The 15,805-nt window shown below is 39.1% G+C and overlaps 1 protein-coding gene across 1 annotated transcript; it reads right to left on the minus strand.

Moving 5' to 3' along the window:
• Positions 1 to 9,737: 9,737 nt before the first annotated feature.
• LOC131395589 (olfactory receptor 1S1-like) lies at positions 9,738 to 10,709 on the minus strand. The gene has a single exon (XM_058527446.1). The coding sequence runs from the start codon at positions 10,683 to 10,685 to the stop codon at positions 9,738 to 9,740; it is 948 nt and encodes a 315-aa protein (XP_058383429.1). The 5' UTR covers positions 10,686 to 10,709.
• Positions 10,710 to 15,805: the final 5,096 nt, after the last annotated feature.

Consider the following 15,805-nt stretch of genomic DNA (forward strand, 5'->3'; position numbering starts at 1 on the left):
TGATTTCCTTCATTAAGTAGTAGATAATAACAACAATAAACAAACACATAGAGACAGAGAGTGGATTGGTGGTTATCAGAGGGGAAGGGGGAAGGGAGGAGGGTGAAAGGGACAATTCGCCACATGTGTGTGGTGATGGGTTGTAATTAGTATTTGGGTGGTGAACATGATGTAATCTACGCAGAAATAGAAGTCTAATGATGTACACCTGAATTTTATACAATATTATAAACCAATGTTACTGCAATAAACAAAAAATTTAAAAAAAAACAATTACTATATGGAAGAATATTATGCAGCCTTAAATTTATGGTTCAAATACTAGTTATTAGTAATAGCTAACATTAATTCTTTACTGTGCACCGTAAACATATATATTTTCTTAATCTTCAAAAATCCTATGGAGTAAGACTGTTATTATTTTACTTCCAGTGATGGAACTGAGTCACAGAGAGTTTAAGTAATTGGTGGGAGTTCACGCAGCTAATACATGATGGAGCTGGAATCTGAAATTTGAACGCAGTGATTACCGCTTCAGAGGCAACGTTTATTTGCCTGCTAAAATAATGATGAGTATCTTTTCATAGGCTTACTGGCCTTTTGAATATCTTCTTTTGTGAAGTATTACTTTAAGAGTTTGTCAATTTTAATTGGGTTATTTTTTTTTGAGCTTATTATATACTCTGGATATAATTCCTTTGTCAGATATTTTTGTTGTTAACATTTTCTTCCTAATTTTGACTTAAACTTCTCATTTATATTTTTTGATGAGCAGAATTGTTTTCTAAAAGAAATCTAATTTATCATCATTTCCCTGATGGTGATGACTTTTGGGTCCTATTCAAGAAATGCTTTCCTCTTCAAGTTTGTGAAGACATTTTCCTATGCTTTCTTCTAAAATGCTTGATAGTTTTAGCTAACACATTTATGTCTATGACATATCACAAATTAATTTTTATGTATTGTATAAACTAAAGGTAAATGTTTATATTCTCCATATTATATATAGTTATTTCGGTGCTATTTATTTTAAATATTTTTGTTTCCTTGTTGAACTGCTCTTGTACCTTTGTGGAAAATCAACTGAATGTGTACGTGTGTATGTGTGTGTGTGTGTGTGTGTGTTTAATTCTTAACACTCTATTCTGGTACACTAATAAATTTTTCATCCTTACGTAGCACCAAGGGTCTTAATTATTGTAGTTTTTTAGTAGCTCTTCAATTTAGCTCTTGAAATCTAAGAGCATAAGCCTTCCAAATTTGTTCTTCTTTTCTTAGATTATCTTGCTATCCTAAGTCAATTTTATTTCTTTCTAAAATTTGTAAAAAGAAGTGAAAAGATCTTATTTTGGTTTACATTGACTCTTTAGAGATCAATTTGAATATAATTGATATATTAATATTGAATCTTTAATCCATAAACTTGGCATATTTTTTATTTATTGGTCTCAATTTTTCTTAGTACTGTTTTGTAGTTTTCTGTACAGATATCTTATATATTTTTTCATGAAATTCATGCCTAGGCTGTTGTGGTTTTTTAATGCTATTGTAAATGTCTTTTCTTATTTTAGTTTTCAGTTGTTTTCGATCAGTATATAGAAAAACTACAAATATCCATTGACCTAGTATCCATGACTTAAATAAATTCACTTATTAATTCTAGTAGTTTGCAAATTCTTTCAGATTTTCTATGTACATGATCATGTCATCTGTAAATAAAAATAATTGTATTTCTTCCTTCTGAAGTTGACTGTTATAGTAGTAGTGTCCCCCCGAGAATCTTGCCTTCTGTTATCTATACCCTTATGTATAACCCTCTCGCAATAATTCTGAACTTGAAATACTAATGTGACATCAGCAAACCTGATGCAAAATAAAGGCTTGATAAACACTTGTACATTGGGGCTTGCCTTCTTTGAATCATGAGCCATTATGCCATAAAAAAAAAATGAAAGGGAAGACTATGTTGAGTGAGGGGCCCCACTGCCCTACATAAACTCTTTTTCCTAGACTCTCAATTTTACACAGCCAGGAAGCCAGCTAAGAAAGCTACTCAGCTGAAAATACGTGCCAATTTTTATATAAATGGAAGAACTTCTCACAAAACAGACCCAGGGAGTTGAGCTAACATCTGTAAGTCACAAAGGATTAGGAAACCAGTCCCAGAGAGCATAATTGGGCTGTCATAAAAGAACCTTCCCTGTTGCCAGTAGATGACCTTGGCAATGCGCCCAGTTAAATTCAGAATTGCTATGGACTATGTGCCTCCTATTCCTCCTCCTAATCAAATGGCAGTGTCTACCCTGGTCATAGTTGGGAACTGATGCTAATTACAAGATCCAGGATTTTGAGTCTGGATTATAATTTCTATCATTAAGATTTGTTTTATGACACAACATATGTTTCATTGTGATGTCTCATGTGGCTTTGAAAAGAATGTGCATCCTGTATATGTTGAGTGTAGTCAGTTAGGTTAACTTAGCTAATGGTGTGGTTATAATCTCCTATATCTTTATGTACTTTTGTCTACTTGTGTTATCAATTATTGATAGAAGTGGGTTAAAATCCACAACTATGATTGCAGATTTGTAAATTTCTCCCTTTAGTTCTGACAATTTTTGTTTCTTGTATTTTGGAGCTCTGTTATTAGATTTATACATATATAGCATTGTTGTGTTTTGTTGATGGATTAACTAATTTTATTAGTTAATAAAATTAATAAATAATTTATTGATGGATTAATTAATTTTAGTATTAAGCAATGTTCTTTTCTATTACTGGTAATATCCCTGGTCCAGAAATCTGCTTTGTCAGATCTTAATTTATCCACATTGTCTTTTTTATGACTAGCATTAGCATGATATGTATTGTTCTTCCATTTGATGTCTACCATATTTTCTCAAACATAAGGTGAACCTCTTGCAAAGAGCATACAGTTCATACTTTTCTTGTTAATCCCATCTGATTGGAGTATATACATACCATCTTCTCACATGTTTTTTATTCTTCCGTTCTCTTCTTTGTTCCTTGGCTTCTCCTTCCCAGCCTCTTTTCGAATTTACAGAACATTTTTTTATTCTATCAGCTTTTTAGCTATAACTTTTGTATTATATTTTGTAGTTGCATTCTTATCACAGCCTACCGGGAATTATTATGATACTGCTGCAGTAAATATGTAGAGACTTTTAAATATATAATTCCATTTTCTGCCACCATATTTGTATTCTTATTGTAATATTCTGCTTATAAATTCCATCATAGATAGTATTTTTGTTTTAAATAGTCAATAGTTTTTAAAGGAATTCTAAAAGTAGTCTTTTCCTTTTTTATCCTCATTTTAAGAATATTTTCACTGGATATACAATTCTAGAAATGTGCTTTTTTTCTTTAATCACTTTAAAGATGCTATTCTATTGTCTTCTGGTTCCCATTTTTCTGATGACAAATCACTTGTATTCTTGTGTTTTTTCCCCACATGAATGTAAAATTTTTTTCTCTCTGCCTTTGATTCTCAGCCATATCACTATGATGGCCCTAAGGTGTCGGGGGTTCTATGAATTAAAATAAAATAAAATGGAGACCAGGCTTGAAAATCCCCTGACCACACAAAACCAGTTAGGCTATATAAGCAAAACTTAATCTAGCTTATTTCATGAATGTAAGTGAAATTTAGATAATTCTTTATAAATGCCTCTGATAATCATAAACGAAATTTAAATTATCTTCCTCAAGTGGTGTAAAATAATCACTTTTAACCAATCCCCTGCCATCTAGAAACTCCCACTGTAATAACCAATCATTGTAAAGGTTAAACAACTTCCTCATTCTCACTTTATCGGCCATCCCGTAACAACATGCCTCTGAGCTTCTAACGACTGTCAGTTTGAAGTCTCCCTGTTTGCGAACGGTTTGTTTCTTGCTCAATGAAATATACGTATCAAATAAAGCTATCTGAATTTTCTCTTGACAAATCTATTTTTTTTTTATTTATTCATTTTTTTCCTCCCAAAGCCCCAGTAGATAGTTGTATGTCATAGGTTCACATCCTACTAGTTGCTGTACGTGGGACTCGGCCTCGGGTTGGACGGAGAAGTGGTGCCTTGGGGCGTGCCCGGGATCCGAACCCGGGCCGCCAGCATCAGAGCGCACGCACTTAACCGCTAAGCCACGGAGCCGGCCCGACAAATCTATTTAATAACACATCCCAAATGCAAAATACATTCAACCTACCCCACATTCCCCAAAACCTCAACCCATTATAGCATCAACTCCTCAAGTCCAAAATCTCATCTAAATATCATTAGCTCAGAAATACCAAATCTCATCATCTAAATCAAGTTCTAGATGAGACTCTGGGTATGAACCATGCTGGGGCAAATTCCTCTCCATCTATGGACCTACAAAACTAGAAAACAAAGTTATCTGCTCCCAAAATACAATGGTAGGAGAGGCACAGGATAACAGTTACAGACATTCCTATCCAAAAAGAGAGAAAAAGGAAGAAATAAAAGAGTTATTGGTCCTAACCAATTTTGAAATTGAAGAAGGCAATCTCCATTAGTTTTCAAGGGCTGGAAATAATCCTCTGTAGCTCATAGCTTCTCCCTCTGGACCTAAGGTATCACTCTCTGTGGTCCAAGGCACCACTCCTGAAGCTCATGGCTCTGCCCCCAGAGTCATCTTTCCTTTTTCAAAAAATGTAGCACATGTTTGCAGCTGAGTAGTGTTATCAGCCTGTTTCCTGCTTGCAGAATTCTGGGAATTCAACAGTCTTTTCTTTCTTCCTTACTTCCTTCCTTCCTTCCTTCCTTCCACCCTTCCTTCCTTCCTTGTATATTGAATATGATTTTATTTGGCAATTTTACTTTGGTTTAAGCAAAAAGTGTTTATTATCATGTATTCTGTGGTTTCAAAAATTGTTGGAATGGCTGAAAAAGCAGATGAAGCTTCCAGGAACAATTTCTGGTCCCAGCACTTCACTGATTCTGCCAGAATCAGAAAGCCACCAAACCAAGAAGCTGCTTGCTATAAAATCTTGCCCCCTGAGCTGTGATCCATGTCAGCAAAATGGATGACTTGCTCCCCTTTTTCTTTTTTTTAATTCTAGTAAACTCTCTTAACATGAGATGTACCCTTTTAACAAATTATTAACTGCACAATACAGTATTGTTAACTAAGAAACAGTGCTGTACAGATCTCTAGAACTTATTATCTTGTATAAGTGAAACTTTACACCCATTGAATAGCAGCTCCTCATTTTTCTCTGCCCCCAGCCCCTGACAACCATGATTCCCCTCTTTGTTTCTATCATTTTGACTATTTTGGATATCTCACGTAAAGTTCATTTTTCTAGGCATTTCTCTTGCATTTGTGTTTCCTACACTTGGATGGCAGGACTTTCTGTTAATTTGTTCATAAAACCACAAATTGGATTTCTCAGGTAAGACTAAAACAAAAGAACAAGTATAGGATAAAATTCAATTGACTGTACTTTGCACAAAATCTTTATACTTTCTAAATGTAATGACATCAATTATTGACTAAATATTATCTTTGCATATCCAGTCTTTTTTTTTTTTTTATAAGGAGGACTAGCCCTGAGCTAGCATCCAATGCCAATCCTCCCCATTTTTTTCTTGAGGAAGATTGACCCTGAGCTAACATCCATGCTCCTCTTCCTCTACTTTATATGGGACACTGCCACAGCGTGGCTTAACAAGCAGTGTGTCAGCGTGCGCCCAGATCCGAACCTGCGAACCCTGGGCCACTGAAGCAGAGCATGGGCACTTAACCGCTGCATCACCAGGCCAGCCCCAGTAGGAGTATCCAGTCTTAAAGATCACTTAAAATTATTTTTATGTCAGTTTCTCTTTTTTAGTTTGTGAGTGCATTGAGGGCATGGACCGTGAATTATTCATCCTTGTAGTCCCAGGGACAGACTCCAAGCCTGGTAATTTGAAGGTTTACAATAGAAATTTGTTGAAAAAGACAAATAGGAGAATGATTCAGGGAAATACAAGCGTATAGGTACAGATTTATGCCTCTCCTCTGTGAAAACTTCTCAAGGTTTTCATAAAAGTTTGTGATCCTCTTTTTTTAACCAATTATCTTTTGTGTCCCAAACTTAATCCTAATTTACTTTCTCAGGCAAACTCCCAACTAGCATACAAGTCTATTCCTAGCCAAATCAGCTTCCCCGTGACTCACTGCTGATAGAACTTTACCTTAGAATGGATACAGCCTCCTGTGGAACCTACAAGTCAGAGGTAATAGAGGACCATTGACGATCAATTTAAACCAAATGGCCTGGGTCTAACCCTGATGATTCTTATTATATCAAATAGAGGCTAAATGAAGCCAGAATAAAGAGAGAAAAATACAGACCTGCTCAACTGATGTTTATGTAACTGAGAAGATTCTGGCATCATGTTAAGCATGAAGGTTTAATAGGCAAGACAATTTATTTTCCTTACAATAAAAAAGCTTTTTTTTCTTCCTAAAATGACAGTTACTACAAAATGTTAAAGCAATACAGGGTATAATATAAATCACTTTATCCCATGAAAAAAAACCACTGGTTTTGGTTACATTGCTGAGTAACAAACCACCCCAAAATGTAGGTGTTTAAAACAATAACAGCCATTCTATTACTATCTCTCACAGTTCTAGGAGCTGATTGGACTCAGCCAGGCAGTTTTCACTTGGGGTCTCATGTCCTTTTGGTCAGAGCTAAGGCTGGGATCAGCTGAACGTTCAATCACCCACATGTTGGGTGACTGGCTGGGAAGACTCAAAGATCTGTGGGCTGGAACAACTGGGCTCCTTGGGCCTCTCTCTCTAACTCTATGTGATCCCTGCACATGGTCTCTCCAGCATGGCAGCTTCACAGTAGCGGGGATTCTTACACGGTAATTCAGGGCTCCAGTGTTGCATGTCCTGAGAGAGAAGTGCCAGGCGGAAGCTGTGCTGGCTTTTCCTAGATAGTCTTGGAAATCATGCAGCACCATTCCTGGGCTACGCTATTAGTCAAAGCAGACCCCAAAGCCCTCCAGGTTCAAGGGGAGGCACACGGATTCCACTTCTTGTTGGGGAAGTGGCAAGGTTCTTCAAGAGTGTGTGGGATGGAAAATATTGTTGTGTTCATTTTTGGAAAATACAATCTATCACAACCACTGATAATATTTTCTTCAGTCTCCTACCAGGCATCCCTTTCTGCATATTCTATTTTACATAAATGGGTTTTAATGAGACATACTGTTATAAAACCTTCCTTATTACTATTAGATCAATTGTTATATTACAGGAAAAGAAACTGAGGTTAGTAACATGGCTTGTCACACAATGAGTTAGCTGCAGAGCTGGGCTAAATACCAAGTCTCTCAGTTACAAATCTAAGACTCTCTACTATTCCACATGGAATAATGAAAGCAGAGCTGCGTGATGTTTCGTGTTGGAGCTGTGGGGGTGATAGTGTGGATTTTGAGGTCCTTGAGAAAGGCAGGACTGTTAAGAGGCTAGTTTGGCAATCCATATAAAAGCAGGTGGAATGTAAACTCAAATTAAGTGTAAAAGTTTGAGATACCATAGAGAAAGGTAGGTGGCTGACCGTATATTTCCTCTTAAAAAGGTTGGATTTTTGTAAGTTTGGAAAAGAATAGAAGTCAGCTTAGACTGGGGACAAATAAACCTAGTTTGGTAGGACAGGTAGCTTGGTGCTGGAAGCCAGGGAACAGTTATAAAAAAAAAGAACACTTTATTTGACTGTCTATAATATACTAGGCACTATTGCAATTGTCTAATATCTGTGTCCATTTGGCCACAAACAGCTTTTGGATGTTGGGATTATTATTCCCATGTTGCAGATGAAAAAGAAGAGTTTCAATGCTATAATATTTCCCTTAGATCACACAAATGGATCACAACATACTGAAAAGCCAGGATTTACACCCAGATCTTTATGCTACAGTGCAATTTTTTTAGAAACTGGATTCAATAACGAGTAATAGTTTGCTGCCAATCTGGAAATATTTACAAAGAGGATTTGGAGAGGGAAAAAGAATACACTTTTGTGGGCAGCTACAGAGTATTCATAAGACGGATGTCTGCAAAACATCTCCATCAATCAGTAGGCATCTAGATTCACAAAATCCTAGGGCTGGACTGGAATTCAGAGTTCATGTGGTTCTGTGATTCTTTAGCACATCAGGGTCACCTGAGGAGTGTTTTCAGAATACAAGTGTCTGATTCCTTCACCATAGTCTGGGTTCGTAGATCCAGGGTGGGATTTGGAAGGAGAGTAGTCAAACCTGGTTTGTAGCCTTTCTCAGCCTCAGAGAAGTCTGAGGTTTGACCTTTGGTCAAATCTCCTTTGCAACTAATTCAAAAACTATATAGGTGTACATTGCATCCAAGATACATGACAGTCCTGCTAAAATGGCTTTGCAGTGACTCGAGCACTTGTATGTGTTTGTTAAAATTGGTTATGGAGGAATCTGTAACTGATGAGTAACCTGTATTTGCTGAGATGCAGCTGCACCAGAAAACGGGTGGTAGTCACATACCTCTGAGGGGGCTGTCAATAAGCACGGCATAGTGCCTAAGGAACTCCAGAGCTGAAGATTCCCTGAACTCAGGTGGTCCACACCACTCGGCACTCTCTCTCATGACCATGCACTTTCCAAGTATGGAATGACTGGGATATTTAGAAGGTGTGGCTGGGAATCATAGGACCTTTACTCCGCTGTCACTGTGTGTGTTGTGGGACTCTCCTGGTTTTTTTCATAAAACTTTTTTAAAACTTGATTCTTGGTGTATCTTGTGAGTTTCACCACCGAGCTAAACCCAAGACCCTTGCAGCTGGTTGAGTAGAGAAGGCTTCACAAGGTCTGAGGATGTGAATTTTGAAAAAGTTCCTCCAAGTAATTCTGATGTACACCCTCACTTGGAAGCAACTTGGACCAATGGCCTCATTTTATAGATGAGAAAATAGGCTTAAGAGTGTGAGCTGACATGCCCAAAGTCTCACAGCTACCTGGGGACAGAGTCAGAACCAGAACTGATGTCTTCCATATGCATGCTCTCTGCTTTTCCAATGAAATAACGTTTATGAAAATGTGGTTTCACAACACTCGACCCATGAGCCACTCTGTGATGAATGAGGCTCTGTATGATTGAATGAGTTTAGTTTTCAGAAATGCTGCATACCATCTTACCCTCCTGGAGATTTATACTACACTAAAGGCTCTGAGAAGTTGTCTAGGTAAGACATTTTACTTCATTTAACTCAGACTTGTCCCAAACTATTTGAATATCAGATCCTTCATTTTTATAACTGTTAAACATCTCACTGAATAGTACCTTGGTGAAACAAACTTTGATAAAAGCTGACCTAGAGAAGTCTAGATTGAATAAAGGAATTAGTAATAATTGTCTTCAAAGCTGTAAAAGCTGTACTGTAGGTACAACATGCACTTGTTATTGTCTAAGTTATAAACACTTTGCACCAAAGATTGTAGTAACATAGATTATAAAGAGGTGTGTCATTGTTGTGACTTTACTATGGGGGTTAGAGTTCTTGCTTCCAAGAACAGAGCTATGTGCAAAAGCCCCAATGCCTCAGAAGTTGGAATAGAAGGCAGATATCTGAAAGTTCATCAAAAGCTGAACCATCACAACTATGCCACAAACTTTGGGCGGAATCATCCATCTGGTTATAGCGATAAAAGGAATTTAAATGCCTAGGGCATCAAAGGGAGGAAGATTTTCCTACTGATGAGCTTCCTCAGAGCACATTTCATGTCCTTGTTCCTCAGGCTATAGATGAAGGGGTTCACCATGGGTGTCACCACAGTGAACACTACTGCACCAATCTTATCTCTGTCATCATGGTGAGTGGATGAAGGGAAAAAGTAAACCCCTACAATGGTTCCATAGAAGAGCAATACAACTGTCAGGTGAGAGCCACAGGTGGAGAAGGCTTTCCACTTTCTCTCTGAGGATGAGATTCTCAAGACAGCTCTGACAATGCAGATGTAGGAGAAGAGGATGAGGGCGAAGGGGAAGGCAATGACTGATAAGCCCACAATGAACAATGCAAGCTCATTGATCACTGTGTCTGAGCAGGACAGTTTGAGCAGAGGGGCCAAGTCACAGAAGAAATGTGGGAGCGTATGGCTATCACAAAAAATCAGTCTAAGGAGCAGAAGGGTGTGTGTCAGGGCAACAATATTGCTGAGGACCCATGGGATGACTGTGAGAAAAATGCAGATCCTGGGTTGCATGATGGTCCTGTAGTTCAGAGGGTGGCAGATAGCCACAAAACGGTCATAGGCCAGGACCCCCAAGAGGAAATTGTCAATGACAACAAACACAATAGCAAAGTACATCTGTGTGATGCAGCTTTCATAGGAGATGGATTGACTCTTGGTGTGAATATTCATCAGCATTTTGGGGACTGAGGTGGAAATAGAGGAAATATCAGCAAAGGATAGATTGGCAAGGAAGAGATACATAGGGGTGTGAAGGTAAGAATCCAAGCCGATGGCCAGAATGATGAGCCCATTCCCAACCACAGTGACCAGGTACATACCCAGGAAAAGCACAAAGAGGAGCTTCTGCTGCTCAGGTTGGTTGGAGAGTCCTAGGAGAAGGAATTCAGAGATGGTGGTTTGGTTTTCTTGATGCATTTTTCTGCTGATCTGAGGAAAGGAACACAGGTCTTCATACCCCTACAGGAAACCCCAATATGGTACCATTCAGTTGCAGCGATTGCAAGGAGGTTGGCATTCCTTCTGGGATGAAGGAGAATGAAGGGTGGAAAGAGACCACTTAATAAGGAACTATGTCAACAGTGCAGAGACTCAGGAAATGCTTTAGAAAGAAAAGGCAGAGACACGATAGATACTTCTCAATGAACAGGTTTTAAACCTAACATGATTCTGAATGTGATTTTTACAGTTGGCTCTAAATGTAGTTAAATGCCCCAAATTGAGGACAATAGGTGAGGTGTACTCTGTCTTCTAAAGATACTAGATACCTGAGGAGGAAATACTAAAAATTACCAAACTGTCCCTAAGACTTTTACCACCATTCACCTTCATCTTTTAAATCTAAGAAGATGAAAATTTGAAGAGTTATTAAAGTGAAGAGTTTGTGGAAGTAGAAACAACGGAGGGTTAGTAATGCATATAGGAATATACAGTTGTGTGGTGCTCCTTCCCACTCAAGTTAGTGGGAGGACTCCAAAAGAATTGTTCTTGGAAAACATTCAAGAAGAGGAGACCAGAATTTTACTTCCTTTATGGCTAGATCTTAGGTAAACAGAGAAAGTTTAGGGGACATACAAAAACCTAAAGACTTGTGTTTGCCTCTCAGTTTTAAAGGTAGAAGGCTCACTGGATTAGCCCACTATGGCAGGGGTATGAGTAAAACCTGGTAGGGCAATCCTGCATCCTCATCCATAGCATAGTATGAATATGTGAGCTTCCTATAGGCAAAGTGAATGCTGCAGAAGGTGGTTGGGCTCAAGCCACCTCGTTAGGACTCCAACCAAGGAGCAGCCTGCTAGAGTGGAGGAGGCTGTAGCAGTAAGAGGTCATGGAGTGGTTCTCTTATGAAAGAGAGGTCATAAAGAGAAGAGGGAGAAAATTCATTGCCCTTGTCAGGGAAGTGCTTAAAGGAGCAGTCCCCTGAGAGGGAGCCTCTGAAGAACCCAAAATGGTTTCATGACAGAGTATGCATGTCACACATAACTCATCGATTGCTAGTATTCCATGGCAACAGACTTGAAGACTTTAGCCTTTTTCCCCACTCCCATTCTTCCTCATTACTGCTGCACATCCTCAAGCTACCCTGGATCAGTAGGGAGAACACATGTTTTGAAGGATGCAAAATGCAAGTTTTAAATTGGGCTGGGCTTTTGAACACCTGGACGTCGCTCTTTAGCACCAAGGCAAAACTTATTTTTAAAACTAAAAGTGACCAGAAACTTATGGGGACCAGCCAAGCTGTTGCCTGGAGGCAGAGAAGGGATATTGGGCCAAGTATGGTTTTCCTTGAGGCTTATTGGAAAGAATATTGGCTTGAGAGCCAAGATGTTTTGGTTTCTGTCTTTGTACTCTTCTGGCTTCGTCTCCTTCTCATTTTTTTCTCTCTCTTCTACATCTCCAAAACCAGTTTTCTCTCAAAGATTAGAGATAACCAAGTTTCCAAAGGGCATTTCTTTCCATGAAGAGGCCAGAAAATAGGAAACCTCCACCTCTGGGATTCTGGAAAACTGAAGGCAGTGGAGATTGGTGCAGTAGCTCTTGAGGTCTGTTTTCCCCTGAGAAACTTGGCTTACAAATCAGAGAAAGGGGACCACTTATATGAAGAAGGGAGATTCCAAGGCAAAACTAAAATGAGATAAAGGACTGGCAAGCATCTATATCTAAACCTCAGGAAAAGATACAGACTGACCTTAGAGGGTCCTGCAATCTCTAAGTCCTGGGCTGATTTGGGATAGACAGGTATGGGAGAGTGAGTATTTTTGAGTGACAATTTCTAATCTTACTTTTCTGTCCCACCTCTCACCATACCAGCAGTCCCACAAAAATTCTTCTATGTCCCTGATGCACCTGCCTCGCTGTCTAAGAGCAGCACTGAAGTCTAAAAAGGCTCACCTCTGTAAGGTGGGAAGATCTCAGGAAGTCACTGGAATCTGGACCCAGTAGCTTAACTTGTGGTTGACAGGGTAGCAGAGGGAAGACTGAAAGCAGCTCTTATGTATTTTTCAGACCCAGAGTCTTTTCTCCAGCACCAGAGTTGAGAGAATCATGGTGCTGGGCTCACATGGGAGGCTTCTAACTCCTTTGGGATAACATCCCTGAAGAGCTTTCCTCAAGACAGGCAGTTGTCTTCACATCCCAGTCTCAATGAGGTAAATGGGGAATAGATGGGAAGCTCTGCTGTTTTCTTTGCTTCTTCATATCAGGTGCCTCTTCCTACTTGTGATTTTCTGTTTGTAACTTAGTTGGTTACTGCTCTACGTAGCAAATGAGTTGTTTTCTGTGTGTCTTATGTTCCCAGGGAAAGAGTAAGCATTTTGAGAGTTCCTTCTCTGTTTTCTCTCTAGTGCCTAGTAGTGGGGAGCAGCCAGTAAACTCCTCAAGAATTGAGTTAAATTCCTGCACTAGGGATTGTGGCTCCAAAAAGATGCCATCTCTAGTGGAAGGGGATCGGTTACGGCCATCTGTACCACTTGAACAATTGTCAGTATTGGAAGGTAATCTGGAGACCCAGTGATTCAGCACTCAGGGCTCTTAGTTGCAAACTAAAGAAACAAATTCTGGCTTTTTAATATTGAAAAGAAACATACTGAAATGATATCGAGTGGTTCACAGGTACATTGTGAAGGCTAGAAAAACAGACCCTGAAATAGGCAGGAGCAAGGGGGGCTGTATAGCCAGAGACACATCCAAAATCAATACATCCCTTCTTTGAATGCTTACATGCACTTCATAATATAGTGCAGTTATTTCTCACGCAAATCAAGAAAACTCACCCCCTTCTCAACAGGAAACTACTTAACCTATGCACTAACTGTGTAGTTATTCACGAATAATATTTAAAATACATGGGTAATGGAGAAGAAAGAAAAGGTAAGTTATACTATCTATCTATCTAGTCACAGCTAGGAAGAAAATGTGGGTGGAACCAGAATCCTTGTTTCTGCAACTTGTCCATGAAGCATACTTATGAGTTCCTTCACCTACTACTGCTATGTTCTGAATGTTTATGTCACCACCACCCCCAATTCATACGGTATTAGGAGGTGGGGCTTTTGGGAGATGATTAGGTCATGAGGACAGAGCCCTCATGAATGGGATTAGGAACTTTATGAAAGAGGCCTGAGAGGGCTCCTTTGCACTTTCTGTCATGTGAGGACACAGCGAGAAGTTGGCCATCTATTAACTAGCAGGACGGCTCTCACCAGATACCCAATCTGCCAGCCCCTTCATCTCAGACTCTAGGCTCCAGAAATGTGAGAAATGCATTTTTGTTGTCTATAAGCCACTGAGTTTTTGGTATTTTGTTATAGCAGACTGAAGGAACTAAGACAACTACTGTCTTAGCATGCTTCTTCTAGAAAGCAGAGCCTGAAGCAAGAATTTATATCTTGACATTTTATTTGGAAGATAAAACCCCAGGAAGGTAAAGAGGAAGGGAATAGAGGGAATTGAGGCTAGGCTAGATGCAAAACAATGCAAAATTGCATTACTGCAAAAGTGATTGTTCACAAGCACGGAAGAGCCAGAGATTACTTATCAGATATAGACACTCAGCATGTGGGATTCTTCTGGAAGGAGAAATCATGGCTAGGAGCAGTTCAGGGAGGAGAGAGACTAAGGGATACTTATATGTCCTGTTCCTTCTCACCTCTTGCTTCCCATCAGCCAAGGTTCATCCCATGAAGACTTGATTCTTCTGAACTTCCAGGTTGCATCACATGGCCCCTTGGTGGCCACACAGGAAGTCAGTAAAGAAGTTCCACAATATGGCTATTAATCTGAGCCTAGAAGAGGAGGGAAACTTTCTGTGGGCAGGTTTGGCACATAAGTTCAATGTGGATGTCTGCTAGCTAAGAGACCTTAGAAATTGCAGCAGAGTTTGGGAGGTGAGCAGAGTCATTTGAAAGAAGGAGATAATAAAAGGTTTACGTCTAATACAATTCACTTCTTGTGCTACTCAGATCTACTCATGCCCTCTCATTATCTCTAGATTCTATACTACAGTATATTCTATTCTATTCTATACTACTATACTGCCTCTATTTTTCCAGGAGAATGAAAATACTCTGAGGAGAAAAGTACAAGTCCAGTTGATCTAGAGTAGTTTTTCTCAACCTTTTATTCATTATTGCCCAGGCAGCCCCTTAAGGATCCTTTGTGGATACTTTATCCTCAATTCTCTCCACCTAACATGAAATTAAATACTCTGGAATACTATGGATTTTGTCACATAGGATTGAGCTTTAAAGAGCCACAAACCATTAAAATATCTAAGATTTTTTTTTCGCCCCCCCCCAACCAAGTACTAATTTTTGCCTTAATGAGACCCCTTCAAAGTTGCCCTGAGGTTTTGGGTAGGTTGTTGTAATTGCTCATTACAGTATTTCCTCCAAAGTTCAGAATTACCCTGGTTCAAGGTTTCAAGAATAGGAAGCCCATTTTCCCTACCATGCTGTGAAATTGTGGAGATACAGCCTGAGTGCTGGCCCTATCTAAAGAGAAAGACTTGGAAAAATCTCCTGAGTCTCTGACTGAATTTTATCTGTCCAAAGTTTATTAACGAAACATTACTTAGGCTTTACTCTATATCCTGTTCTAGCCTAAGTTTAATGGGGAAGTCATGAGGGCTAACATTTAGGTTCTATCCTCCAAGAACCTCACAGCTGACTTGCAGATATAAGATGTAAACAAGAAGTAAGAGTTTGTAGTTTCCAATGGCAGGTGGAGATAAGTGCAATGGTTGTCGTCAGATATCAGGCATGGTAGACAAAATGCCACAAGAATTCAGGCTAGAGAAAGATATCTGTGGATGGAATAATAAGAAAATATTTCATTAAGGAAGAGATCTAGAGCCTTTGTTTTAAAATGAGTAGAGTTTATGTAGGTGGGGAGACACAGAGAAGGATTTTGAAGCAGGTGGATGGTATGAGCAAAGACAAAGTGGTAGGACCACACACGGCACTTTCTGGGTTCAGTAAAGAGACCAGCATTGTTAAGATTGCGGTTTGTATAAAGAAGTAAGAAATAAAGTTGTAACT

The sequence above is a fragment of the Diceros bicornis genome, chromosome 31 (genome assembly GCF_020826845.1).
Source record: "Diceros bicornis minor isolate mBicDic1 chromosome 31, mDicBic1.mat.cur, whole genome shotgun sequence".
Classification (NCBI taxonomy): domain Eukaryota; kingdom Metazoa; phylum Chordata; class Mammalia; order Perissodactyla; family Rhinocerotidae; genus Diceros; species Diceros bicornis.

Excerpts from the sequence above, each read along its gene's own strand:
- LOC131395589 (XM_058527446.1), bottom strand. The coding sequence starts at position 10,685 with ATGCATCAAGAAAACCAAACCACCATCTCTGAATTCCTTCTCCTAGGA.